Here is a 26,796-nt window from a genome sequence, read left to right as displayed (position 1 = left end):
ATAAAACCCTCTGGGAAAAAAACAGAACCATAAATGACCATTCATTCCCAAGCCATTCTTTAAATTAACTGTCAGTTCCTCACCTACTCAAAACAAAAACTGCCACAGAGCATCTACCCAGTGAGGGTCCTAGCTGCCATACCTGTTGACAGGCTTCTAGGAGTCACATGGCAGAGGTCCCAGCCCACTTTTTCCTAATTTGTCCTAGCGCTGTTAGTGGTGAGAGTATCTTCCTCACGATGCACAGAAAATTTGCAGCCTAGCTAGCACACTAGTGGTCATCTTGAATTCTTTTTCCCCTTATAATTCCACTACAAATTAAATTTTTTATTACACAGCATCAGCGTCAAAATGCCTAGATGTTCCTACTATAGGCTTTCAAGGAACCCAAATAGTTACGTATGTGAACATCATACTTATTCTCCCTAAGAACTCTCTTAATGAGGCATGAGAAACATTTTTCTGTAGAGTGACAAGCATTTTTCTGTAGATTTAATTTCCCTGATTGTGCAAAAAAAAAAAAAAAAAATGCTGCACTTCATGAACGGTGTCCTTAGGAATCAGATAGTTACATGTTCAGGAAAGTCACTGTAAAGATTCTTGGAAAGACAAGAAGATGATCAGAAATGTTGCTTGTGCAGGAAGTGGCGCTCCTCTTTTATCTTTTGAATGGTGGCTCCGTTTGAAGAGGCTGTCTAACCATGTCGTTGGATTTTTTCAAAAAACATTTGACTCTTTAAATCCTGAAAGCATTATGTCATAAAACTATTTTGCTAATGATACTTTCAGTCTTCACTAAATTACTCCCCCTCCCAAACATACCTTTCCAAAAGGTGGAGAGAAGCATTTCAGAGATTCCTGGAATCTTGTTAGCATCTACTGAAAGAGAAGCTAAAAACTTCAGAAATGGTGGATAATGGAAACGTGGTTTGTTCTATTACATAAGCAACAAAGTAGTCAGCAGTCTTAAATCAGAGCTAGAGTTTGTGTTAAGTAAAAAATGTGTGCCCTTCAGTAAGAAGCAGATTGTCTTTACAAGCCTGTGTGGTATTATATGAGTCTTAATAGTTTCCTATTATTTGCACTCATCTGCAACAAATTTTTGTTGGGGAACATACTGGCAATAACAATTGCCAAGAAATGCTGCCAGACAGACTATTAATTCTGTTGTCTTTTGTTTCTTTCATGTGCTACAACTGAACCGAAGGACCTTAGTAAAATAATAATAATAATGTATTATGGTCCTGGGAGTTGAGCTGTAATCAATTTTGTCTGACAGGCTTATTAATGGCTGCATTATTACTTCAGTGCCTTTTTTGCCTTCAGGATGTCGTGTGAGATGCGTTCAGTAGAATGGGTCACACACGAGCTATAAAGCGAACCATTCTCATGGTTTGCCCTTTGTTCAGCATAATCTGCCTCTAAGTTGAGGAGCTTATGGTTGGGCTTCTGAACCCATCCGAGAGTGACACCCTTACTTGAGTAGGAGCTTAGCGCACCCTGATACTGTAATGACGAATAGTTGCATCAGAGCAACTGTTAGACAAATGATCTCCAAATACAGGCCAGTTTTGTTGTATTTGGACAATAAATGATTTTGTATCTGTAGAAATTAAAATGGTGCAGCGAACTGCTTCCAAAAGCTCAGAGTCGCATTTGTCTGAGGATCCCCAGGATTGGGGGCTGAGGGTGATCCAGCTCCTTTGAGCTGTGCAACGTATTGGTCCTAGAGGTCAGCAGAGCCAGTGTGTTGTCACTGAGCATCCCTCAATGAGGCCGACAATCACTGCTTCATTTCTGGATGAAATAACGCAGTATGAAACTTCTAGAATTATCCTTCCTACTTTCTGGTGATATCGCTGAGTGGCAAGTTAGGGAAAGCAAAGCATTTTATTTCACTATTTATAAGGAGCTCTGCTTTAAAAGCAAATAACATAGTGATTTAAGACTGTAGGCTTTGATGTCAGACCCAGTTCTGAATACAGGCTCTTGCACTAATTCACTGATGACCAGAGGACTGAGCAACTTACCTTACTTTTCTCACTTGTAAAGTGAGGAATATAAGATCTACCTTATCATGTGGTTATCAGGATTTTTTTTAATGTACAGGATTTAGCACAAGGCCTAGTGTACAAGTACTCCATACGTTATAGCTGCTTAATAATAATAACAATAATAATAGAGGTTCACTTGACATTATGTTCTTACTCAATATATCACCAGATAAAATGCAGTAACATCACATTATATGTCCAAAGTGACACGCAATTCTAATACATACTTGACTCCTCATTCTATCCCACCCCCATCTTTAGGTCACTGCATGTTCAGTGAAAGGAAGGCCCTGTACGAGGTACTCGATGGCCTGCTAGGAGGCAGCTCTCCCTTTCCCCAAAGGGCACGAGGGATGTTTGTAGCCTCCAGATCCACCCAGACTGCAGTTTTATCCCTGACAAACAGCTTCCTCACCATGATCATCATGGGATGCTGTTACTGCCTTTTGTTTGGGAAAGCTCTTTGAAGGAACTAGAAACATCAGGAGGTCTGTTTCTCAAAATACATCTCTTCCATACACTAATATTAACCAAAATAATGACTACAGCCTATCCTTATTGGTGTAGCTGCTGAGTGGAAAGTTTGACCCTCTGGGTTATCCCAAAGCTGTGTGCACAGAGGAAGAGAAACACATCACTTGAGTTCATAGAATTTCTAACTGAAAAAGAAAATAAGCAGTAATTATGGTGTAGGGACTGGTCTGAATAAGATAGGTATCTTGGGGCTAATGGAGGGTCTTGGAGCAATGGAAGTGCAGCGTAGAAACCTTTGGTCTGATGGGGCCTCAGGGAACATTCCTGGACCCATCCCAAGTTAAGTCCTGAAGTAAGAGTTAGCCAGGCAAATAAAAGTGAGTGGCTAGACAGTTGCAAGTAGAGGAAGCAGCAGGATTAAGCAAAGGGTCATGAAACAACATGATACACTTAGAAACCACCAGTTCTGGAGCCAAGGGTGAGGTATGACAAGTGATGGAGATAGGGTTGGAGGGATCAATAGGGGCTGGAAATGGAGGACCTTCATTTATTCCATGGAGGTGTTGGGAAAGCTGAAGAAGGGAATTTTAAAGTAGGAGAATGACATAGCTTTGTGGTGGTCTAGTGAGGGAGAATGAGTGTAGGGAAGAGAAGCCCCGAGGCGATGTTAGGCTGCAGTAGCATCCCAGGGTTGAGGAGATGGGTGGGCAGCAGTTTTAGGGGCGGGAGAGGGATATACAAATCAACAGAGAAAATTGAAAAGGTGCAAAGATCTGATAAGCAACTGACTGAGGGCAGGCAAGAGGGAGGGCGCCTAACGAAGGAAGCACCTGTGATGGTCAGGTGTCTGGCTTACTGGGAGTACTGGTGGTACCACAAACAGACTGGGAATAGAGGAGAAAAGAGGCTATTGGTCTGGAGGTGGGTGGAGCACATGATTTAACAAGTTGAGCTTTCTAAAGAGATTTCAATTTAGCCGATTGGTTTGAGTTCATATCAGATCTTATATGCTAAAAAGAACAAGTAACTTAAATGATAAACTTGATGAGGTTCTTTTAAATATTAAAACTAGAGGACTGAACCCTAAATTAGTTGACTCACTTTTTTTATCCAAATAAAAATAAAAACAGAATCAGTAGATAGATAATTGAGATAGAAATAGGAGTGCTTAACAAGGTCTGAGTCAGGGTTTATGGAAGGTCAAATGTGAACCAGTCATTGACCACTCAACAAACATTCACTGAGACTCCACTATGTAGCAGGCAAAGTACCTAATGGACCAGGCCTGTGTATCTAAGCACTTGGGATAGATCCATCACTAAACAAAACAGGTGAGATCCCTGCCATTAACCCCTGTATAATTCAATGCAAATACAATGCTGAAGAGGCAAGGGCTCCAAGCATAAAGGAGAAAGGAAATATTAAAAGTGACTTTCATCAAAAGACAGTTACTGAGATTGGTTCAAGATGGCGGAGTAGAAGGACGTGTGCTCACTCCCTCTTGTGAGAGCACCGGATTCACAACTAACTGCTGAACAGTCATCGACAGGAAGACATTGGAACTCACCAAAAAAGATACCCCACATCCAAAGACAAAGGGGAAGCCACAATGAGACAGTAGGAGGGGTGCAATCACAATAAAATCAAATCACATAACCGTTGGGTGGATGACTCACAAAACTGGAGAGAAATTATACCACAGAAGTCCACCCACTGGAGTGAAGGTTCTGAGCTCCATATCAGGCTTCCCAACCTGGAGATCCAGCAACGGGAGGAGGAATTCCCAGAGAATCAGACTTAGAAGGCTAGCTGGATTTGATTGCAGGACTTTGACAGGTCTGGGAGAAACAGAGATGCCACTCTTGGAGGGCACACACAAAGTAGTGTGCACATCAGGACCCAGGGGGAAGGAGCAGTGACCCCATAAGAGACTGAACCAGACCTACCTGCTAGTGTTGGAGGGTCTCCTGCAGATGCGGGGTGCGGCTGTGGCTCACCGCAGGGACAAGGAAATTGGCAGCAGAAGTTCTGGGAAGTACCTCTTGGTGTGAGTCTGCCATTAGCCCCACCAAAGAGCCCAGGTAGGCTCCAGTGTTGGGTTGCCTCAGGCCAAACAACCAACAGGGAGGGAACTCAGCCCCACCCATCAGCAGACAAGTGGATTAAACTTTTACTGAGCTCTGCCCACCAGAGCAACACCCAGCTCTACCCACCACCAGTCTCTCCCATCAGGAAGCTTGCACAAGCCTCTTAGATAGCCTCATCCATCAGAGGGCAGACAGCAGAAGCAAGAAGAACTACAATCTTGCAGCCTGTGGAATGAAAACCACATTCACAGAAAGACAGATAAAATGAAAAGGCAGAGGACTATGTACCAGATGAAGGAACAAGATAAAACCCCGGAAAAACAATGAAATGAAGTGGAGATAGGCAACCTTCCAGAAAAAGAATTCAGAATAATGATAGTGAAGATGATCCAGGACCTCAGAAAAAGAATGGAGGTAAAGATTGAGAAAATACAAGAAATGTTTAACAAAGACCTAGAAGAATTAAAGAACAAACCCTTAGAAGAATTAAAGAACAAACAAACAGAGATGAACAACACAATAACTGAAATGAAAAATACACTAAAAGGAATCAATAGCAGAATAACTGAGGCAGAAGAACGGATAAGTGACCTGGAAGACAGAATGGTGGAATTCACTGCCGTGGAACAGAATAAAGAAAAAAGAATGAAAAGAAATGAAGACAGCCTAAGAGACCTCTGGGACAACATTAAACACAACAACATTCACATTATAGGGGTCCCAGAAGGAGAAGAGAGAGAGAAAGGATGCAAGAAAATATTTGAAGAGATGATAGTCGAAAACTTCCCTAACATGGGAAAGGAAATAGCCACCCAAGTCCAGGAAGTGCATAGAGTCCCAGGCAGGATAAACCCAAGGATAAACACGTCGAGACACATAGTAATCAAATTGACAAAAATTAAAGATGGAGAAAAATTATTAAAAGCAACAAGGGATAAACGACAACATACAAGGGAAGTCCCATAAGGTTAACAGCTGATTTCTCAGCAGAAACTCTACAAGCCAGAAGGGAGTGACGTGATATATTTAAAGTGATGAAAGGGAAGAACCGACAACAAAGATTACTCTACCTGGCAAGGATCTCATTCAGATTCGATGGAGAAATCAAAAGCTTTACAGACAAGCAAAAGCTAAGAGAATTCAGCACCACCAAACCAGCTCTACAACAAATACTAAAGGAACTTCTCTAAGTGGGAAACACAAGAGAAGAAAAGGACCTACAAAAACAAACCCAAAACAATTAAGAAAATGGTCATAGGAACATACATATCGATAATTACCTTAAATGTGAATGGATTAAATGCTCCAACCAAAAGACACAGGCTCGCTGAATGGATACAAAAACAAGACCCATATATATGCTGTCTACAAGAGACCCACTTCAGACCTAGGGACACATACAGACTGAAAGTGAGGGGATGGAAAAAGATATTCCATGCAAATGGAAATCAAAAGAAAGCTGGAGTAGCAATACTCATATCAGATAAAATAGACTTTAAAATAAAGTTACAAGAGACAAGGAAGGACACTACATAATGAACAAGGGATCAATCCAAGAAGAAGATATAGCAATTATAAATACATATGCACCCAACATAGGAGCACCTCAGTACATAAGGCAAATGCTAACAGCTATAAAAAAGGAAATCGACAGTAACACAATAATAGTGGGGGACTTTAACACCTCACTTACGCCAATGGACAGATCATCTAGACAGAAAATTAATAAGGAAACACAAGCTTTAAATGACACAATAGACCAGAGAGATTTAATTGATATTTATAGGACATTCCATCTGAAAACAGCAGATTACACTTTCTTCTCAAGTGCCCATAGAACATTTTCCAGGATACATCACATCTGGGGTCACAAATCAAGCCTCGGTAAACTTAAGAAAATTGAAATCATATCAAGCATCTTTTCCGACCACAGCGCTATGAGATTAGAAATCAATTACAGGGGAAAAAAACATAAAAAACACAAACACATGGAGGCTAAACAATACATTACTACATAACCAAGAGATCACTGAAGAAATCAAAGAGGAAATCAAAAAATACCTAGAGGTAAATTACAACAAAAACACGACAATCCAAAACCTACGGGATGCAACAAAAGCAGTTCTAAGAGGGAAGTTTATAGCAATACAATCCTACCTCAAGAAACAAGAAAAATCTCAAGTAAACAATCTAACCTTACACCTAAAGGAACTAGAGAAAGAAGAACAAAGAAAACCCAAAGTTAGCAGAAGGAAAGAAATCATAAAGATCAGAGCAGAAATAAATGAAATAGAAACCAAGAAAACAATAGCAAAGATCAGTAAAACTAAAAGCTGGTTCTTTGAGAAGATAAACAAAATTGATAAACCTTTAGCCAGACTCATCAAGAAGAAGAGGGAGAGGACTCAAATCAGTAAAATTAGAAATGAAAAAGGAGAGGTTACAATGGACACTGCAGAAATACAAAGCATCGTAAGAGACTACTACAAGCAACTCTATGCCAATAAAATGGACAACCTGGAAGAAATGGACAAATTTTTAGAAAGGTACAACCTTCCAAGACTGAACCAGGAAGAAATAGATAATATGAACAGACCAGTCACAAGTAATGAAATTGAAACTGTGATTAAAAATCTTTCAACAAACAAAAGTCCAGGACCAGATGTCTTCACAGGTGAATTCTATCAAACATTTAGAGAAGAGGTAACGACCATCCTTCTCAAACTCTTCCAAAAAATTGCAGAGGAAGGAACACTCCCAAACTCATTCTACGAGGCCACCATCACCATGATACCAAAACCAGACAAAGATACTACAAAAAAAGAAAATTACAGACCAATATCACTGATGAATATAGATGCAAAAATCCTCAACAAAATACTAGCAAACAGAATCCAACAACACATTAAAAGGATCATACACCATGATCAAGTGGGATTTGATCCCAGGGATGCAAGGATTCTTCAATATATGCAAATCAATCAGTGTGATACACCACATTAACAAATTGAAGGATAAAAACCATATGATAATCTCAATAGATTTCTCAACAGAAAAAGCTTTTGACAAAATTCAACACCTATTTATGATAAACACTCTCCAGAAAGTGGGCATAGAGGGAACCTACTTCAACATAATAAAGGCCATATATGACAAACTCACAGCAAACATCATTCTCAATGGTGAAAAACTGAGAGAATTTCTTCTAAGATCAGGAAGAAGACAAGGATGTCCACTCTCACCACTATTATTCAACATAGTTTTGGAAGGCCTAGCCATGGCAATCGGAGAAGAAAAAGAAGTAAAAGGAATACAAATTGGAAAAGAAGAAGTAAAACTGTCACTGTTTGCAGATGACATGATACTATACATAGAGAATCCTAAAGATGCCACCAGAAAACTACTAGAACTAATCAATGAATTTGGTAAAGTTGCAGGATACAAAATTAATGCACAGAAATCTCTTGCATTCTTATACACTAACAATGAAACATCAGAAAGAGAAATTAAGGAACCAATCCCATTCACCATTGCAACAAAAAGAATAAAATACCTCTGAGTAAATCTACCTAAGGAGGTAAAAGACCTGTTACTCAGCAAACTATAAAACACTGATGAAAGAAATCAAAGATGACACAAACAGATGGAGAGAGATACCATGTTCTTGGATTGGAAGAATAAATATTGTGAAAATGACTATTCTACCCAAAGTAATCTACAGATTCAATGCAATCCCTATCAAATTACCAATGGCATTTTTTACAAAACTAGAACAAAAAATCTTAAAATTGTATGGGGACACAAAAGACCCCAAATAGCCCAAGCAATCTTGAGGGAAAAAAATGGAGCTGGAGGAATCAGACTCCCTAACTTCAGACTATGCTGCAAAGCTACAGTAATCAAGACAATATGGTACTGGCACAGAAACAGAAATATAGATCAGTGGAACAGGATAGAAAGCCCAGAGATAAACCCGCTCACCTATGGTCGATTAATCTATGACAAAGGAGGCAAAGATATATACAATGGAGAAAAGATAGTCTCTTCAATAAGTGGTGCTGGGAAAAGTGTATAGCTACATGTAAAAGAATGAAATTAGAATATTCCCTAACACCATACACAAATATAAACTCAAAATGGATTAAAGACCTATATGTAAGACCAGACACTATAAAACTCTTAGAGGAAAACATAGGAAGAACATTCTTGATCTTTTTTGACCCACCTCCTAGAGTAATGGGAATAAAAACAAAAATAAACAAATGGGACCTAATGAAACTTCAAAGCTTTTGCACAGCAAAGGAAACTCTAAACAAGACAAAAAAGACAACCCTCAGAATGGGAGAAAATCTTTGCAAATGAGTCAACGGACAAAGGATTAATCTCCAAAATACGTAAACAGCTCATGCAGCTCAATATTGAAAAAGCAAACAACCCAAGCAAAAAATGGGCAGAAGACCTAAATAGACCTTTCTCCAAAGAAGACATACAGTTGGCCAAAAGGCACATGAAAAGCTGCGATACATCACTAATTATTAGAGAAATGCATATCAAAATTACTGCTGTATGACCTCACACCAGTTAGAATTGGCATCATCAAAAAATCTATAAACAACAAATGCTGGAGTGGGTGTGGAGAAAAGGGAACCCTCTTGCACTGTTGGTGGGAATGTAAATTGATATAGCCACTATGGAGAACAGTATGGAGTTTCCTTAAAAAACTAAAAATAGAATTACCATACGACCCAGCAGTCCCACTACTGGGCATATACCCAGAGAAAACCATAATTCAAAAAGACACATGCACCCCAGTGTTCATTGCAGCACTATTTACAATAGCCAGGTCATGGAAGCAACCTAAATGCCCATCAACAGATGAATGGATAAAGAAGAAGTGGTACATATATACAATGGAATATTACTCAGCCATAAAAAGGAATGAAATTGGGTCATTTGTAGAGATGTGGATGGATCTAGAGACTGTCATACATAGTGAAGTAAGTCAGAAAGAGAAAAAGAGATATCGTATATTAATGCATATATGTGGAACCGAGAAAAATGGTACAGATGAACCGGTTTGCAGGGCAGAAATAGAGACACAGATGTAGAGAACAATCGTATGGACACAAAGAAGGGAAAGCAGGGGGTGGGGGGAGGTGGTAGTGGTGGTGTGATGAATTGGGAGATTGGGATTGACATATATACACTAATATGTATAAAATAGATAACTAATAAGAACCTGCTGTTTAAAAAAAAATAAAATAAATTTCAAAAAAAACCAGACGGTTACTTATCTAGAGCTATGTGAGTCAATCCAATAGAACAATATGAATTCTAACTCCTGGCCCTGGCACAATCTAATTAAAGCTTGTAAACAAGTCCCCACTACAAAGTCACCTTGTTTAAATTCCCAGTTGCAGAAAGGGACTTGGGATCTTAGATAAGATAAAGAAATGTTATGGAAAGCTTGGCTGACCTTTTTCATTTTGGCAAGAAGCTACTTGAAATAATTCTTTGCTGACACCTCTGTAAGAAAGCTTTTTTTTTTTTTTTAAGCCACAGACTTTTTAAAAATTTTTTTTTAATTTTAATTTTTGGCTGCGTTGGGTCTTTGTTGCTGCGTGCGGGCTTTCTCTGGTTGCAGAGAGCCGGGGCTACTTTCGTTGCGGTGCGCAGGCTTCTCGTTGCGGTGGCTTCTCTTGTGGAGCACCAGCTCTAGGAGTGCGGGCTTCAGTAGTTGTGACTCGCGGGCTCACTAGTTGTGGCTTGTGGGCTCTAGAGTGCAGGCACAGTAGTTGTGGCACTTGGGTGTAGTTGCTCTAAGGCATGTGGGATCTTCCTGGACCAGGGCTCGAACCTGTGTCCCCTGCATTGGCAGGCGGATTCTTAACCACTGCACCACCAGGGAAGCCCCTGTAAGAACGCCTTGATTAGTTATTGTACACGGTAACTGTTAAAAGCTGACCTGCCTTGATTGGCCCAGATTTTTCATTGTGGAGAATCAACCATCTTAGATAGTGGAGAGTTTAAATAGCATAAGAGAATACACAGGTGAGTGAAATAGCTTTGATCATGTAGTTCATGAAGTTAAGGAACAAATATTCTATAACTTTAAAATTTAAGACAAAGCAATATCTATTATGTAGATGTTTTGTACAAAACACTAACTGCTAGGTGAAGACCCCACATAACACAGTACATTTCCACTTTCGCTTCATCTCTGCAGCTGCATTGGTTGGGTAGTTCTTTTGCGTAGATTATCTTTCAACCTGAAAGTCATGTGCCTGTTTCCTTCATAGTGATGGACCCTGAGCTCTTTAACACTGGAGGATGCCAATGCTATATTTTAAGGGTGGATTCCAACAGGAAGATAAAGTTTGAGCTTAGAAATGTAAATACTTCAGGTTACCTTGAGTTTGTCTCCCATGGGCAGTGAAATATATCCCCAGTTTTAAGCTGGAGCTTCTATCAGGGCTAAAGCGTTGGTTGTCTTTCCAGTAAACTAAGGGAACACTGACTCCATCAGAATGTCAGCCCCCATCTGCCACCCCTCAGTCCTCACCATACACACTGGGCCACCACAGTCCAGTCTGTCTGCCCTCAGAAGTCACACCCTCAGAAATCACGCCCTCAGACGCACTGTCTTGTGTTTTCTGCCCTTGACTCCTGGAGCGGCTTCTAGGCTCTTCCCATCTGGTTTCCCTGCACTGTTCTCTCTGCCCTCTTTCTAACGAGGGCAAAGATACAGTCATGTCACTCTTCTTTAAGCTTCTGTGGCTCCCTGTAGCCCCTGGAATAGCTGAGCGGTCCTGGCAGTCCTGGCACACGCAGCCACTTAGAGCCCGGTGCTGCTTTCTCCCCTGTGCTCCTGTTCTCCCATCACTTCCCTGTGGGTTTACTAAGGGCTGATCACAGTTTTGTCCCTCAAGCTTTGACTGGCTCAACCTGGGCCCTGGTTCCTACACCCAACTCCACTCATTACCCTGATTAACTATTCAGATCCTTACAGGCCCAGCTCAGATGTCACCTCACCTTCCTGGATTCTCACCTTCTAACCAGAATTGATTGATCAACGTTTCCTCTTGTTCCTGTATTAGAATTTTAACCACACCTCAACTGTAGTATAATCGCGCAAAATATCATGGTTTGTTATGTATTTTGGAAAATTAGACCAGTTGTTTATTTTCCCCGCTCATCTTGTGTATTGTTCTATGCCTCTATTTTATCAAGATATAAATAGAATATGAAATTTAAATACGAAGTCCTTAAGTTAAGGGGAGGGTCTAGGTCCAATAGTGCTGCCCTTCAACAAATATCTTTTGATTCAACCAAAGAGTCTATCGGTGAATCAATGGATGGGTTCATGAGGCATCAGCTGGGGCAGCTCCTGTTCCAATATGTCTGGCTCAATGGAAATGTGGGACTGGTGACACGCCCTTCCCAAAGTATTATAAATAACGCAGCAGAGATTTCACCCTTGAAGTTTGCGACTGAGCGGAAGATAGCACAGTGAGGAATTACGTATTCATACATCTTCCTATATCAACTAATAACTTAAATCAAGAAAGTCACTTTCTGCTTCTGAGCTTTTCTTCCTTATATTAATATTGTAGAATATTTTCTTTAATGTTTCTTAAACCATTTACAAAATTTTTATATGATCATTATAAAAAGAAAAAGGTTATAAATAACATGAAGATACAAAAGTACATTTATTTTACAAATATACAGTTGATGCTTGAACAACACAGGTTTGAAACTGCACAGGTCCACTTACACTCGAATGTTTTTCAGTAGTAAATACCACACTGCACAGTACTGCACTGTCTGTGGTTGGTTGAATCTTTGGATGCAGAGGAACTGAGGATAGGGAATTATACATGGATTAATCCCCACGTTGTTCAAGGGTCAACTGTAAACTCAAACGTGATAGTTTCCCATCATCTGCCGTTCCCTAGAAATCACATTAATGGTTTGGTATTTATATTCCTCTAACTAGTTTTGCTATGCACACACTAGCCCATATATTATTTGTTAGAACAATGTGATCATACTATATATTGGGATTTGCATCTTAATATCTTGGATCTCTTTTCATGTATAGATCTCTCAGTATTTATTGGAAGATTTATTCTTTATTTCTTAACATTTTGGCAGTTTTTCAGCAATGTTTGTATACTTAACCAGAGGTCTACAGGAGTAGAGAAAGTTGAAGAACTTAAGGAAAGTTGCTTGAATACTGGTTTAATTATCTGTCCACGGAAAGAAACATTTCCTGGGGTGGGGAAGGGCTATTTCAGAGCAGTTGAGAGTGAGGAGTGGGATGGGCAAAGACGGTTGCCAGTTTCTACTAGAAGTCATAACCCTGAGCGAGAGTCAAATGAAAGGACCTGACCCCATATTCTCCCACCCAACCTGGGCTGTAGACTCAAAACACCTGCCTGGTATGAGTGTCACAACCAGCTGTCAAATTTTAAGAGACTCAAAAAATATTAGAACTGGCGGAGCCTCTGGGAGCATCTAGTCTGAGATGGAGGAGCCTGAGCTCCTCGTTGGAAGAGTAGGTTTGGGGAGGTAGTTGTCGGAGGGGTTTGGGAAGAAACCAACCCAGAGCTTCAACAGAGCAGTTTTACTTTCATCAGTTTCTATATTAAGATTCCTATTTTAGGGGCTTCCCTGGTGACACAGTGGTTGAGAATACGCCTGCCAATGCAGGGGACACGAGTTCGAGCCCTGGTCCAGGAAGATCCCACATGCCACGGACCAACTAAGCCCGTGTGCCACAGCTACTGAGCCTGTGAGTCAAACTACTGAAGCCCGCGCGCCTAGAGCCCGTGCTCTGCAACAAGAGAAGCCACCGCAGTGAGAAGCCCGCTCACCGCAACGAAGAGTAGCCCCTGCTCGCCGCAACTAGAGAAAGCCCGCGCGCAGTAACAAAGACCCAACGCGGCCAAAAATAAGTAAATAAATAAATTTATTTAAAAAAAAAAGATTCCTATTTTAGTTGAAAAATTGGTTGTGTTCCCTCCTCAGAAATTCTACCCACTGACCTAGCCCAAACACTAGCATTTTTAGAAATGAAAAAAACTAATACCTTAGAGAAGTGATTTATCCCAATGTTACAGAGCCTAGTAATTGACAGAGAATAGACTTTTAAGGCTCCCAACTCCAAACCCCGTGCATCTGGGTACTTTGCAGGGAGGATTTTCCTCACTCACAAAGGAGGTAGGAGTTGGGGGAGGGGACGGATGGCTGGGAGGACTGGAGTAGTAAATCTGAAGAGGGATTGGGTGTAGAAAATGTTAAAGAACCAGTGCTCTCTAATCACATTGCTTTAAATGTAATCAAAGGGGGAAAGAAAGTAATCTGAGACCTAGAGAAACTGCAACCTATTATAAAACACCATTCAGCCTGTTAACTCTGGGAAGAGCTGATATCTTCCTTTGGGCCCTTCCCTGGGGCTGCTAGGGACTCAGCTAATGCTACAATTTGCACATGTTCAGTGACCCAGCAGGATATACTGCCCCATCGGAGATACAACACAAATGTTTAAAATTAGCAAGAAAGTAAAACATTTTACGTAAACGTTTAGTGGTAACAAATTTGGTAACAAACATGAAGAATTATGATTATGATTGTTTTTCTGGATCTCGGTTTCTTTTTCTGGACAAGATGTAGGGTCCTACAGGTTGTTGTCAACTCTAACATTGCCTGATTCTGTGCTTTTTTTTTTTTTTTTTTTTGGCCGCACCGAACGGCATGTGGGATCTGAGTTCCCTGACCAGGGATGGAACCCGTGCCCCCTGCATGGGAAGCACGGAGTCTTAACCACTGGACCGCCAGGGAAGTCCTCTGTGATTCATTTTTAAAGCTGTTTTATTTTCATTAGAAATTGCATCCTACAGGTGTTGTGATTCTTTTAGTTACCTATCTCTATATAGTCAGAACTACCCAACTGCTGTCCTGAAAACTAAAGCTGTCACCCTACTTAACATTATTTATGCCAACTGTCCCTTCAGTTTAGTGAGTGAAATATCATTTGATGAATTTTAGAGCGCTTGATTTCTCTTTTCTATTCAGAAACTTAGACATGCAATCATTTAAATAGACTCTTCCTAGATGACTGGCTTTTAGCTACAAATCCTTCCAAATGTCCGAGACCAAGAGCAACTCTTACTCTTAAAGCTAGAAAGCAGGTCTGTTTTACAAATGAAAAAACAGAAGAAAGGAGCAGAAAAGACCTCAAGGTCACTATATACAAATCATAGGAGAACCAAGGAATAGAACCCAGGTGTGCTTTATATTTTGTATGCTTATCTCTTTCTTCCAGACCCAATAAAGCTGACTGGCATTTGACAACCAAAATGCTCCCTTCTTTATTTCTCTGCCCTTGGCATATTTCTGTCTTTCTATCTTAGTCTCCTCCATTAAGACACTGGAGTTCAGTCTGCCTTTTAGGTTAGAAACATTCCTTCTTCAGGTATGGTATGGCTGTGAGGGCCTGAGAGGAATGGCCAAAAATCATTCATTCATTTAACTCGTGTTTATTGAACTTGTCTGCTAAGTGCCAGGCATGAATCTCAGTGCTGAGAATACAATAACGAAATCCCCAAAGTCCCCACCTTCTCAGGGAGAAGAAAGCAAACATGAACAAATAGACATAATGTCAAGCAAAGTGCTGTGAAGACAATAGCACAAATAAAAGGGGGGGGGTGATATTTGGGATGGGTAGTTGGAAAAGGCCTCTCTGAGTGAGAACAGGGCAGAGACCAGGATCGCAAGAGGGAACCGAGTCCTGTGAATTTCTGGGCTTCCTTTCTCAACCTCCTCGCAAGTGTGATCTGCAAGCAGTGAATATTCCTCCTGGCTGAAACAAAAGGATGCTGGTTGGGGGCCTTGCTCCCCATCCTGAATAAGTTCGCCCTTGACAATAACAGTGCCTTTCAGACCAGAGGAAGGTCTGCTGCATTCAGATTGAACTTTAGTAGGAAGCTTTTAACTGTCTCCAAACTGCTTCATCACTGAAAACACTTACAATAGGCAATAAAGCTGACAGTACTTGTTGAAAATGTAACAAACAGTATTTACAAGTAACTGCATGAGAGGAAGCATACTTACAATGGCTGACATTTAATACTCGTAAGTGTTGCTATGGCTTGTGGTTGGGAGGGTTCTGGGGCCTTGGCTAATGTGTAGTTCTCCATTAAAAGCTTTCAAAAAGGATCCATCCACCAGGCTTGAAGCATTGGCGTGCTGATACTCCCTTTATTACAATGATACCATGGTTCAGCGTTTGATTTAAATCAGTAATGGACTGTACACTGTCAGTTGATGACTTCCCCGAGAAAGCCCAAAGGGAATGAAATAGGAAAAAGGAAATCTGGCCTAGGTATTCATGGTTAATTTCACAGCTCCACAGAGGAAAGTGGTCACCTGTGAAGCCCACCACCACCCTCTCACAAATCCCCACACGACCTGAAGGCTAGAGGAGTTCTATATGAGAACTGTTTGGGAACTGTCTTCAAAACTGGAGTCTAGATTTGCCAACAGAGAGTCTATTTAAATTACAAATCCTGTTGTCTAAATCAGTGTTTCCAAGCTAGTCTACCAGCCGAGCCGCAACCTTTTTTTTTTTTCTGTCTCTGCCACTTTAAAAAAGTAACTTAAAAAAAAAAAAGGCAGCTTCTCAGCTGCCTTGCTTTGCAGTGGAGATAACAGAAATTGGCCACAGAATTATTTACTTGACTGCTCTATTTATGGCAACTTATTTGTGTATTTTTAAGTCAGTTACAATGGGCTATTGTTCAGTTGTATACTGTAGAAACATATATGTTGCAAATCACTCCCAAGGAATCCTGATGGTTTAAGGATTTTTTTTTTTTTAATATAGCCTGAAAAAGAGGTAGGATACCCAAGGAACTGGTGACCATTTTAAGTTGCTTTTATTTATGTGCATTTTATAAACTGATAGAGCTCTTAAATATTGCATCTTTTTCTCTCCCTTCCTCTGGCATTTTTTCACCTTGTGATAAGGAGGCTATTGTAGAAATTAAAATTTGTAGTTCCGAAGACTCAGTCCTCTGCTGTGTGTTATTAATCTATCGTTTCTTTCTGGGCTTGCTTTGAGGTCCTGTTTTTGCTTCTCTTTGTTCTTTCTGTAGACAACTAATGCCAAGCTTCGCTTTCTCTTAGTGTACCTAGAAGTAGCTCAGAAACAAGATTAGCCTTGAGTATGAGCATAGTTCTTGTGTTTGAATAATGATATTCACTTAACCTATTTATAAAAACTCCTTTTCATGTACTTGACTGAGTGCATCCCGCGAGCTGGTTCCTTTTCTTTTGCTGTTATTTACTGATAAAAATAAATCTCCTGCGCTAAGCAGTAGGAATCTCTCCGAAATGCGAGGAAAGTCCTAAGAGGAGAATTCATATGTTAATGATCCCTTCCAAGTGAGAACTTGGTTAAACGTGCCATTTGCTGACATCATTGTTATGGGCAGAGTGGAGATGATTTCTTTAAGAGGTGGCCTTGCATATGCTCCCAGAGTTTTGTGGCCCGCGCGTGCACCTGCGGGAGGGGGAAGTTTACATAAGCGTCCTGGGGTATTTGCATGTCAGCTGCTCCACTCACTAGGGCTCCCGGGAACGGAGCGGGCGGACCGAGGTAGGGGCTCGAGCTACGAGGCTGGCCAAGTGGGGGGGGGGGGGTAACTTTTCGAGGAGTAGCGTGTGCGCGGGACCTCGTGGAGACCTGCCAGGGGCACGGTTTGCAGTGACAGTTCCTGGAAAGCGGGTGGCAGCGAGATCAGGCCGGGCAGGCGCCTCCTGCGGGCGGGAGCCGGGCGTGGATCGCAAGCCGGGCTGCCGGCCCGCAGCGCTGCGAGGAGGGTAGGACCGGCAGGAAGAGAAATGGTTACTTTTCTTTAATGCGGGCTCTGGTTACTTCAGAAGATCGCCGGCCCAGGGCCAGCTCCCGGGGCTAGAGGGGAGACGGGTTTTTTCTTTCCGCGGTGAAGGATCTTGGAGAGGCGCGGGGCTGGGGCGTAGGGGACGCTGTGGCCTGGGGGAGGCGACTCAAACACGGGGGGAGCAGAGTCGGCGACGCCGTCGGGGACAGAGGGTCTCTGGGGAACTGGGGGAACCTCTTGCCGGTTCGCCCACGGCAGGTTAGCTGGCGGCCGCGGGTGAGGATCTCCGCGTTGCACCGAAAGGGGGCTCGCGGAGGACCGGCCGGCGGTGAGCGCGTCACGGGGGGCGGTGGCGACCCCTCGCCCGCCGGGCGGGGCCAGCATTGCGCCGCGACGGGCCCCCCGCGCTCGCTGCCCCCGCCCCTCGGTCCCCGCCCTGCTGGGGTCTCCTCCGGAAATGGGTGGGCGCGGGTGACCCGCAGAGCACCCAGCCCTGTTTTCCTCCGGGAGCCACCCGCGCCTGGCCGCCAGCCTCGGCCGGTCGCAGAGCGGGGGGCGGCGAGTGCGCGCCGAGGGCTCCGCGGAGGGGCTGCAGGCCGCGTTCGGTCGCACGGCCGCAGGTGGGGAGCCGCCGTCTGGGTCCCGGGGCTCGATGGCAGCCGGGCGGCAGCGGCTGAACGCTGAGACTGCGGGGAGGGCTTCGCGTCGGAAGTTGGGGATAGACGCGGGGATCCGCGGCCACTCCGTGTCGGCGTCCAGCCGCGGGGCGAGTGCGGTCCCCGGGAGATGACGCTGCGCCGAGGGCGGCGCGGGGCCCCCTATGGAGGTGGAGAGGGGGCTTCGAAGGCCCCGAGGGTCGGGAGGCTGCCCTCGCGGGCCTCGCGCCGGCGCCGAGGAGGGCTTCTCTCCCCGCCGCTGGGTCTGAAGCTCGGCTTCTGGGTGCGGGAGGCCGCGGAGGCGGAGGAGCCGGGGGCCGAGTGGGACCCGCGGCCCGGGCGCCCCCTGGCGGCCCGGGCGCCCCCTGGCGGCCCGAGCAGCCAGCGCGGCGCGGAGGGTGGGTTTGCGGGGCGCCGGGGCGCGGGCTCCTGCTCCGAGCGGCTTCCCGAGGCGGGCGCGCAGGGCCCGGCGGAGCCCGGCGGCCCCATCACCCGCGGCCCATCTCGATTTACCCGCAGGGTTTTCCCGAAGGACGGTGGCATCCTTTCCTCCGACTCCCCTCCCGCGGCCTTTTTAAAAAGCCCGGGTTTTCCCATTAATCTGTGTCAGCTAAGTCAGGCTATGTGTGGAATTTGTTTTTACAACTCGAGTCTCGTGACTTCTCAAACACTTTCTTGAAGTGTTTTCTCTGGAAACTTGTTTCAAATGAGGGCTGTAAGTTTCACAAAGAGGAGTGTTGTTCGAGAGCCAACAGGTGACGGGGTGAAACCCGAGTCTGTGTGTACATTGGAGTCAAGTCTGGCTGCCGTTTCCTTGGGCCGCCGTTGAAAATGGAAATTCAAAAAATCAATAGGAGACTTGAACATGATTTTGAGAAAATATCTGCGTCCCCCCATTATGGAAAATAGTGAATTCATTAGAACAGTGCCTCGTGTGGCCCGTCTTACACCGTAGCCAGCGTTTCGGATTTTATCTTTACAGACCGGTTTACAGCCAAATAACCTGACCCCCAAAGCGCCGCTCTAGCAAGGGCCCATGCTTTGTCATGATGTTTCCTCCTTTTGTTTAAGCAGGCTGTCTTTCTGTCGTGGAATGTATTTGTGCATGAAATTAGAATGCTTTGAAACCCTGCAGAGTTCCACATTTCCTCTTGGAAAAATGGATAGCTTCTTGGCAATGGTATGGTGCCTGACGGGCCACTCAGCTGTCGGAAAGTGTACAAGTTGGATGGAGGTTTACCTGGAAAATACAGAAAAGGCCAAAGGGCACATGGCCTAATGCCACTAATTGCTGGTATGAAGTCCTTTTAGTCAAGGAATGTTTCATAAGCAACATCTTCGGATACCTTCATTCTGTTTTTATTTTACAGTTATCATAATTCATTTCAGTATAAGTCAAATTGGGTCGGCCTCTGTTGGCCATGACTTTTTTATTGTCTTTAGCAGACAATAGGCTTGAGTGCTGTTTGTGTGAAAACTTTAAAGAGATTACAGTTTAGTGTCATTTACTAGGGAATTCAAATCTTGATTGTAATAGTTTTAAGACCTATGGCTTTTGCAGGTCTCTGACTTTTTTAAAGTTTTAAGCTAAGGACATCATAAAACTAGGATATATATATATATACATGTATATATATATATATATATACACACACACATACATGCATACATACATTCATAAATACATACATACGTACATTGTGTGCGTGTGTGTGTGTGTGTGTGTGTGTTGAAAAGGATGGAAGTGTTAGGGGGTCTGTACTACCAAATTAGTCTGTAGTTCAATTTAACTCACCTGCATATTTAGCCCGGCTGAATTAGAGTAGCTCTTGAATGGTGTGTGTGATCTGCATCTTCTATGTACAAAGGCCTTGTTAACAAGCAGTTTAACAAAGAAGTTGTTAAGCAGCTTGTGGCCCACAGGATGGCACTTAGCAGCAGGGGACACTTAGGGAATGTTAGCCCAACTGACTTCACAAATCAGTATCTGTTCTGGTTTTTGGTGATCAAAGGACTTCTAACTTCCCTGGGCGTGTTCACACAAGAAATACTTTTTCCTAGGGATCCTATAATGCTATGGTAGTCTTCTCATAGGAACTAGAGTGGAATTTCATTGGGAAAAGTATGTGTAATTAGGGGTATGACCTTAGACTTCATTATTCAATGGCAGGTGCTGAAAATTGTTGTTTTCTATTTGCATGATTTTGATTTGATTTGGTAACTTGGTCCAAGAAAATGATGAATAATAAGAACCATACCAGAACTGATGTACAGTTATAACCTCAATCTGAATCTGATTGAACTCATTCTCCTCAGTGCTCTCAAATCCTCCCTCCCCTTCTGACTCGCCTATGTAGTGTTTCCATATTGGTGCATCATCTTTCAGCCACCGAGGACTCAGAACTCTGTTTGACCCAGTTTTCCCCTTTCTTATCGGCTCCTTTTACTTTCTCTCCCCAAGCCACCATGTTTAGGCTCTCTTGATGACAGTGGGCTAATAGGCCCCTCCCAGGTTCCTTTTCTCTTTTAATTTAAAGACCAGGAGTGGCACCCTCCTACTCATATGCATTTTGTTCTTTCTCATTGCCTCTAGGGTTAAGTCCAAAGTCTTCTGCTTGAGATGTGTAATTCTTGAAAATGTTACTCAGTGCTACCATGGTCATCTATTGTTGCTTCTTTGGAAGAACGTGTCTTCCAGCAAAATGTCAACTCTTTACTGCCTCTGGACCTGTATATACTGTGTTGACCTGTTAAGCTTTTTAGGGAAAATAGGAAAGGCTCATTTATGTATACGTCAAGGTCAGTCAAAATAATAATCCTTAACTATCCTGGATGCAGCATACAGCCCAGTAGAAAATAAATGATCTCCAAATGGCCAAAATAGCATAGCAAAATAATATGGCAGTTTTTTAGTTTGAATAACACCTTCATATACTGTATGTTATCTTCCTTAACCAGTGATTACTGTGCTTATGGGAGGAAGGCTTAAGCCCTTGTCCACAGCATAATTATTGTGTATACTTTTGGACAACTTTTCAAACTGTATTTGCCTAATTTATAGAATACTGAAAGCAACAAATTAAAGGCACATGTCTGAAGCCATGTAATTCTGGACATCACCTCTGCATTGTGAGATAGCCCTCAACTCCTCCCAACTGGATGGCTGACTTAGAACTCCATTTGCTTGAATCCTGAAGCCAGTGTTCTTTATATTGTTCATTTCCTACTCAAAATGAAAACAAATGATCAGCCAAAGGCTAAATCACATATAACTTACACACATACCACCATTAAAGAAAGCAAGGAAATTCCAAATGGTATTTGGAAACATTCTTATCACAGTGGGTACTTTTTTTGTTTTTTAAGTTCTAGCTTTTAATGGAATAAATGTCAGTTTCCTTGATTTTTGATGTTTCCCAGAATGACTCAATAATGGTCTTTAAATATAAGGATGAATTAATGAGTGAAGTAAATGAATCTGGAAAGTAAATCTCACAAGGAACCCCTCCTTAAATGAATGAATTTGGGGAACAAGTGCCACCTCATAGCCAGTCATATACTGGGTGCTCCCAATTTTCGCTTTGCCAAGGAAACCTGGAAAGACCCTGCCATGCTCCGTAGACATGGGGTGTGTGTGTATATGTCTGTGTCAGAGATTTTATGTAGGGACTGGTTAGAAGCTCACTCTGAGGGCCAGTAGTGGCCAATAGTTTATCAAAACTGTTTGCCCTTCAGGAGGCTAGAGTGTCCCGAACTCACAAAGAAGATGAAACTCCCCTGTCAACATTCAGTCTTGGTTACTAAAGTGTTCTTATTCTGAATGTCACTGGTCAGCTTCAAGATGTGTGTAATCAGTGGAAGTAACAGTGGCGATTGGTACACGTCAGTGGTAACTTTAATTCTTTATATTCAAATAATTATTTTCTTCTTTAAAACTTTCACATCCTTAGGCCATCTTTGGAAGGAAAATAGTTGCTGTTTTAAAGAACCAGGTCCCACAATGTTTGGTGACTTGTCAAAGGTCTGAGGACTTCAGGGCTGAGCTTACCGAATGCCCGGGGCAACAGGTTGCCTTCCCTCAGCACTGCTCCCGTCCCTTGGGTCAGGTGTTCTCTTGACGAGTATATGATGATTGAGAAGTCATACATCTGCGAGCTGTTTGTCTCTGAGTCTTTTTAAATGGTGAGAAGTAGCTCTTTAACTATTTTGAAGGAAGAAGGGAAAGAAAGGACAAAGGGGGGAAATGGAACTCTTCAACTTTGTTGCATGGCTTTTGGGGAGCAAACCCAAATCCTCGTGTTTCTAGGAAAAAGTATCTCATCTCTCCTTACCCAACCTCAGGCCTCTTTGACAGTGGTTTTAGCTTTAAAGATGTTGCTTCCCCTACACATTTCCTTCATGGTCAGACTCAAACCGTTTTACTTGTTTTCCATGCCTTATCAGACTTATTTACATCCAGAATCATAAAGACATTGGAGCGGTGGGGTCCCTGCTGGTTCATTTCCTTAACAAACCTAGCACAGAATTGGTTAATGCATGATTGTCATTCACTTGTGATTGAGTTCAGTTTATGGCAGCATTTCAAGACCAGGACAATAAACCTGCCTCAGAATAAGCACGGAATACTGGCGGCCTGAGCTATTTTGGCTTTTTTATTCTATTTATCTCTAACATCTAATATGGTACCTTGCACATAGTTTTATTTTTTTTTAAATAAACTTTTTTTTTAAGAGAACACGTTTAATTTAATTGTGGTTAGGTAAGAGAATGTGAAAAATACTTCCAAATGGTTCCCACAAAAGTGTGTGGGTGTGTTTGTGAGAAAGAGGAGGAAAAGGAGGACGAGATGGGGGGTGACAAAGCAAATGAAGAAAAATGTAAACAGCTGGTGAGTCAGGGTGAAAGGCTCTGTCTAGGAGTTCCTTACTCTTCTTACAACTTCTCTGAAGTTTGAAATTACATCAAAATAAAAAATTTACAAAAGTAGTGAATAACATACAAAATGACTAAAGGACAAGTCACAGGATGGGGCCACTCCTGTCCACATTAAGTGTGGTTCTGCTAAAAAGAAATCTCGAAGAGCTGCTTCCCTCCCTATCAAAGCCCGCAGCAGAATAGTCCTGTTTCAGTTATCATTCAGCTTACTTGCAAACCTGATTTGTGGCTCCTGTTTTCACAGGATCAACCTTAAGAGACAGCACCTGGAAAGAGAATGAATGGAATTTTCCTGTTAGATCTCATTCAGCCATGGTTTCATGTTTGGCCTAAAAGGTAGTATTTTGGCAAAGCAAACACAACCACGTGTGGATGACATTCGGAAGACCCTTCCTCATCACCCAGAGAGCATAAGTAATGGCCAGGCTTCCCTCTTTCTCTCGTGCTGCAAAGCAAATACCATGTAGTAATGTAAATGTCTACGTAAGGTGTATTTGTGAGATCACATTTTTGTCAGTTATTTTATACATTCTTACGTGTGCAGGAACCATACTGCTTCCATATGATGTAGTCTGAGACGGCGATATACCTAACAGTATGCTTTCTGGGCCTGCTGACAAGACAGGTAATTTTTAAAAGAAAAATCCAACTTCAGGTTGTTATGCTATCAGGTAGAGAAAAAATACCTAGTGTTGATGCAGCATGTGTACCACTGCCTGGCACGTGGAGGTCACGCAAAGTAACTTATTATTTTTTAATCTTTCTTTCTTTCTTTCTTCGGTTGTGCTGGGTCTTGGTGGCGGCATGCGAACTCTTAGTTGCGGCTTGCGTGTGGGATCTAGTTCCCGGACCGGGGATCGACCCTGGGCCCCCTGCATTGGGAGCGCAGAGTCTTGTCCACTGGACCACCACGGAAGGCCCTATATATTTTTTTAATGTTTATTTTTTGGCCAGCTCTTAGAACTTGTTTAGTAAGTGTAATGTTTTGTCATTTTAAGTAATTATCCTCTGATACAAAGGAAAACAAGAGGCTTTCTCCAGATTAAGAACGCTGAAGCAACAGCTCATGAGGCCATTGAATTTTTATAATCCTTTTTGACTGTATGTCCTCCTTAAAATGCCCTCTCTGGGTGAAGTGGACTGGCCCCCCCACCCCCGTCCGGCTGTGTCATCGTGCATGTCTGCAGCAGTGCAGCAGCAGTGTGACTACTTCACCGAAGAAAAGGTTCCATCCAGGAGGCAGCGCAGGGCTGCAGGGGTTTAAGGTCGTCACCCACGAGCCCGGTTCTAAGGCCACTGCCCTTGGACAGCTGACCCGTGGCGGATCGCTCTGAGGCTCGGTTTTAAGCAAGATACGCCCTCGTGGGGTTGCTTGACGTGGTGATCAGACGTCACGGCACTGATCACGCCAGGCTAGGCACAGAGGTGAGAGTTAGCTGTCAGAGTCAGTTGTCAGAGAGTTAGCTGTCAGAGTGTCAACAAAGGACACTGAAAGCTGCGCCTGTGTCACTCGTGTTCCTTCAGTTCATCACGAAGTTCGTCGCTTCGCCGGTGAGCGGTGAGTGACAGTTCAGTTTGAACCGAGGCTGGGATGGCTGTGGGAGCTGCAGGCTGGAGACGCGGCCGGCGTCCAGGTGATGGGGAGGACGGGACCATGGCACTGAGTGCTAAGTGATTTCCCTTGATGAGGGTAGTCATTTTCTGTGCAGTTTCCACAGAAGGCTAACCAAGCAATATAGCTGTCAAAGTAATTCAGCTCTTTGGCAATCTGCATCTTTGTTCTAGTCTGGAAAATTTGCAGCTTGTCTTAATTTGTGGTGTTTTCTCTTGTTTTAAAATATAGTGACATTTAAGTTTTAGGTTCTAGTTAATATTTATGATCTTAGTAAGTCTGTGCAGAGCAGGTACCTTCACATTTCCCTCCTCAGCCAGATTTGGCAAAGGGTAGACGTGCGTATTTCATGATTCAGGTTCATTTGCATTGAAGGCACCCATTCTCCTGGTGCGGGTATTTCAGCTACGGATAAAATTCTTTTTTTTTTCCCCCCCAGATAAAATAGACTTTATTTATTTATTTTTTAACATCTTTATTGGAGTATAATTGCTTTACAATGGTGTGTTAGTTTCTGCTTTATAACAAAGTGAATCAGTTATACATATACATATGTTCCCATATCTCTTCCCTCTTGCATCTCCCTCCTTCCCACCCCAGATTAAATTCTTGACCTCTAGTTCTCTTCCTTCCATATGGGGGGAGTGGGTTTTTTTCAAAACAAAAGGGAAAGACTAGATCCAAGAAATGTTCTGACTTTCATTAACACATCCTTTTTTACTGAGGAGTACAAGGAATGTGCCAATGTTTAGAAAGCCTTTCCTCAGACATGAATGAAGTACACCTGTGTGAACTTATGTCTTGTGTAAAAGGTCAGTCCCTCCCAGTGGTGGGGCAGGAAATGAGGTCATCTTTACTTTTTGTTTGGGGTGAATGAAAGTTACATTTATTAGTTGGACTAATATTTACTGTTGGGCATTGCTCCTCCCTAATAAAGATTGTAGCCTTTGGATGTTTGGCCTCCCATTTGTGAACTGTTACAATTTTAATTTTTTAGTGTCCTTTGATTCATCAGAGAAAAATCCTCAGTTCTCATACTCACAGGCTTTAATAGGTACCATGTTCTAACAATAAGTATCTCGTGTTGCACTGTGAGAGTCACTGACAGATGACTGTCAGGCTGACAATGTTTACCTTCCACTGTCTTTCCTACTTGTTGCAGCAAATGAGAGAATTTTTTAAGGCAGAAGAATCTTTGGAAGTCTGATGTGTCAGACACGCAGTGTGACTAGACTCTGGTTTTTAGTTGCGTGACCTTAGGCAAGTCACTTAACTTCCCTGAGCCTTGTTTTCTTTAAAATTGGGTTGGGCTAATTATCTGTAAATTTCTTTCTTTTTTTTTGGTGGAGGGAAAGGGGCAGGTATAAAAAGCTGCATCTGATCCTGGAAGTCTTGTATCCTTTTTTTTCTTCTTAGTGCCTGCGGACAGGGGATGATTTTTCAAAATCGGAAGAAACTTAGAAGGAACATACATGGTGATAACAAAGTTCCTGGGCTGTAGGTCAGGGACTGTTGTCTTGACACCTTTATAGGCCTTCATCTGAGGAGACTTTTCAGAGGCGGACTTAGCCTGGTGGCGCAGTGGTTAAGAATCTGTGCCCCGCAGCAGGCTGAGAGCATGTCACACACAGTAGGTACTGCAGAGCTTTTCAGTGGAAGCCTTCTAGTAACACCGCTAAACACGAGTTGTCACCATGCTGGATTTTATTTTAACCTGGTGCTTGGATTCAATTACTGTCTTATGAAGGAACTCATTAATGAACGTCTGGCTGACTTTAGCCCATGGATAGTAAAGGCTTGCGGGTTTAATGTGCTGTGTAAGGATTTAACTGTGCTATTTCTACTCCATGAGTAAACGAAGTTCAGTGCCTCTCAGACTTTATTGGAAACCTGAAACCTAAGCAGTGTGGCCCAGCCGACCCCATCTGTGCAGGCAGCCGTGCTCTGCTGGGAAGATGGATGAGGAAATGCAGGGAACCAAGTGGGGCGACTGGAGCCATCTTTTCACGGCACACAGTAGTGGGCAAGGCGGGGGGCGCAAACCCAGCTTCTTCCTACAACCCCTGAGGC

At 42.8% G+C, this 26,796-nt stretch overlaps 2 protein-coding genes across 15 annotated transcripts in view; one reads left to right on the top strand and one right to left on the bottom strand.

Annotated features, from left to right (window-relative positions):
- The window catches only part of PRICKLE1 (prickle planar cell polarity protein 1), a 109,185-nt gene that overhangs the window by 70,389 nt on the left and 12,000 nt on the right, over positions 1-26,796 (top strand). The window contains exons 3-4 of one of the 13 annotated variants that reach the window (XM_082349385.1): positions 23,359-23,450; positions 26,259-26,356. The exons of 5 other annotated variants lie outside the window; for them this stretch is intronic. The gene's annotated coding sequence lies outside the window, so the exon portion shown is untranslated. Of the gene's footprint in view, positions 1-13,283; positions 13,576-13,614; positions 17,280-17,384; positions 17,504-17,949; positions 18,144-23,358; positions 23,451-26,142; positions 26,361-26,796 lie in introns of those variants that run through there. 7 more of the 13 variants (XM_082349386.1, XM_082349387.1, XM_082349379.1 and 4 more) reach the window with 7 other exon arrangements.
- The window catches only part of PPHLN1 (periphilin 1), a 259,607-nt gene continuing 255,172 nt past the window's right edge, over positions 22,362-26,796 (bottom strand). Inside the window, exons 10-11 of one of the 2 annotated variants that reach the window (XM_082349474.1) lie at positions 23,325-23,380; positions 22,362-22,380 (exon numbers count right to left, since the gene is read on the bottom strand). In XM_082349474.1, the coding sequence (XP_082205600.1) occupies positions 22,377-22,380; positions 23,325-23,380 (60 nt within the window). In that variant the 3' untranslated portion in view covers positions 22,362-22,376. Of the gene's footprint in view, positions 22,381-22,854; positions 23,381-26,796 lie in introns of those variants that run through there. The other variant, XM_082349473.1, reaches the window with a different exon arrangement.

The sequence above is a fragment of the Balaenoptera borealis genome, assembly GCF_965194805.1.
Source record: "Balaenoptera borealis genome assembly, chromosome: 13".
NCBI lineage: Eukaryota > Metazoa > Chordata > Mammalia > Artiodactyla > Balaenopteridae > Balaenoptera > Balaenoptera borealis.
The sequence above is the reverse complement of the archived record's forward strand: the minus strand, read 5'-3'. Positions and strand labels throughout refer to the sequence as shown.